Source organism: Barbus barbus (assembly GCF_936440315.1).
Source record: "Barbus barbus genome assembly, chromosome: 29".
NCBI lineage: Eukaryota > Metazoa > Chordata > Actinopteri > Cypriniformes > Cyprinidae > Barbus > Barbus barbus.
The window spans coordinates 777,501-780,008 of NC_136757.1; the positions used below are offsets into that span (position 1 = coordinate 777,501).

General features: G+C 38.2%; 1 protein-coding gene across 1 annotated transcript in view; it reads right to left on the reverse strand.

The window, feature by feature from the left end:
* Positions 1–717, reverse strand: part of LOC306849917 (membrane-associated guanylate kinase, WW and PDZ domain-containing protein 1-like) — a gene marked incomplete at both ends in the record, with an annotated part of 77,332 nt that extends 76,615 nt beyond the window's left edge. The window contains one exon of the mRNA XM_079385301.1: positions 483–717. Within this exon, the coding sequence (XP_079241427.1) occupies positions 483–717 (235 nt within the window). The remainder of the gene's footprint in view (positions 1–482) is intronic.
* Between the last annotated feature and the right edge of the window lie 1,791 nt (positions 718–2,508).

Below are 2,508 nucleotides of genomic sequence, written 5' to 3' on the forward strand. Positions count from 1 at the left end.
CAAGAGCTTTTTAGTTAATCAATATTATATTATGTGCAAGCACAGTCTATATACTTCTAATGTGTGTATTCAGCACAATACAGTAGCGTGCACTTTTTCTCAGGTCTGCAGCACCAGAAGAACACTGATCTCTGCTAGATACTGCCACAATTACATTCACAGAATAAAGCAGGAAAACCCTTCATTAGCTGCCTCTGTGCTGAATTAGGCTTGGACCTGGATTCTGCTGCAGGTCTGTGTTTTCTACAACTATTGGCTTTTAAGAAAAGAAAAAGAAAGGATGAATCTGTTCGATATCATATATCATATGTCCCTCCTTCACTTGTGCTGCACCGGCTCAGAGGTTCCCACGGTTCAGATTAGTTCTTAAAAAGCATGCAGAATACATAATAAATCAGCTGTGTTAACGGAGATAAAGTGAAATGAAACTAATTTCACCGCCCTGATGGAGATGAATGTAAAGAGGGCCGTGTGGAAGTCACCTGCTCCAGCGGTTTTGATTCTGATAGGATCCTCGCAGTGGTCCAGCAGATCGCGCAGGTCACCGAGGGTCAGTCCAGACACGGCCAGACCCTCCACCTCCAGCAGTATGTCCCAGCGAGCGCCAGGCCTCCGCGGCCGGACCCAGGCGAAATGTCCGCTCTGCGCTCCGCCGCTCAGCTCCAGCGGCAGCCGGCCCGAGGTGCCCCGCCACAGCGCGCTCTCCCGCGGCTCCATCCCTCCTGCGCAGCCGCTCCTGGATCCTCAGGTGTGCGTCTGAGACACCGCTGAGTTCCTCCAGGTTTCTCTTTAGTCACGTGTTACTGGCTCTCGGTCCAAAGCGCACTCGCATTCCCAACAGTTATCTTTATCGTTATATAGGGGAAATACGAGTTGTAGAATAATACTTGCCAGTGAACGGTGTCCATTAATGTCAGGATGAGCTGTAATGACTGAGAATGTCTCACCTGATGTCGATGGGAGGATCTCCCCATGTCATCACTATCCGGGTTTAAAGTAAAAAAGTGCACCGGTTTAAAGGTTTTTATTTTTATTGTATTTTTTGGAAAGTTCATTGTGAACACACACTATTTAGGCTTATATTTAAAAACAGCGTAGTATAGTGCATAGCCTACTGTAATTATGTTAATTGACACTTCCGGTGTTCTGAAGATGTGATGTTAACAGTAATGGCAGTAATGTATGGAGGACCAAACCTGCATAAATTAAAAATAACTTGATAAAATAAATATGATTAATTTGTAATAAAATAAAATTGTCCCCCCTTAATTTATTTTCTGCTTGTAGACATTTATACATTTTTAAACATTTTTTAAACTTTTATTTTTTCACTAATTCTTTCTTAATGTATTTGTATTATTTATCCATTTATTTTTTAGATTTATTTATATATTTATGCATTCATTTTTTTAATGATTTATTCCCACATGTATTTATTTTTAGATTGATTAATTTATTTGTACTTTTCAGTGTGTAACATGCAAATGAGGAAGGTGGTCCTTGTGTAGCTTCAGTGCATCATTGGTTGAGAGCATCGTCAGGCCAGCTAATCGATAGAGAGGAGAGTTTTCAAAGACAATAGCGGCAAGTAGTAATCCCTTGTCCAGTTGTAAGTTATTTTCACAGAACGTTATTCACATTAGTGCCGAAATCTTTAAAATATTTTCCAGAAATAAAAACAGGAAGCTGAAGCTGAAGTCTGGAACCATCGACATCAGACCCTCGGGTGATGACACCCAGAGTCAGACACCCAGTGGATGGTTGGATTCTAGTCTAATAACTGGGTGTCATCACCCTAGGGTCTGAAGTTCCAGACTCGAGGTCGACGATGCTGTGGGAGATCACATAAGTAGCTTCAGCTTCCTGTTTTTATTTCTGGCAAGACAAAGAGTGCCTGAGATTTCTTTCAGGAAACACAGTGTATCATAGTGTTATTGTGTGTCAGTGTGTTATGTATTATTATTCTTTTTTGTATTATAAACATGTATTTTTATTGTATTATAAACATGTATTATTGTATTGTATTAGAAACATGTATTTTTATTGTATTATAAACATGTATTTTATTATGTATTATTTCTATTTGTATTATGTATATAAACATGTATTATTATTATTTTTTTCAGGTTTTATTTGATGAATAGAAAGATCCAAAGATTAGCATTCATCTGAAATAAAAAGCTTTTGTAACTAAATACACTATACATTCAAAAGTATTTTCATTTTGGGGGGGGGTTAACAGAATTTAATACTTTTATTTAACAAGTATGCTTTAAATTGATCATAAATTTTAATGATGATAAAGACATTTATAATGTTACAAAAGATTTCTATTTCAGATAAATGCTGTACTTCTGAACTTTCTATTCATCAAAGAAACCCGAAAAAAAATCTCCTCAGCTGTTTTCAACACCATAATACCATAATACCACTACTAATAATAATAAGCAGGATTTGAGCAGTGAAACCCCCGGTGCTCCAGCGCCAGGCCTGCTGATCAATGCAGCG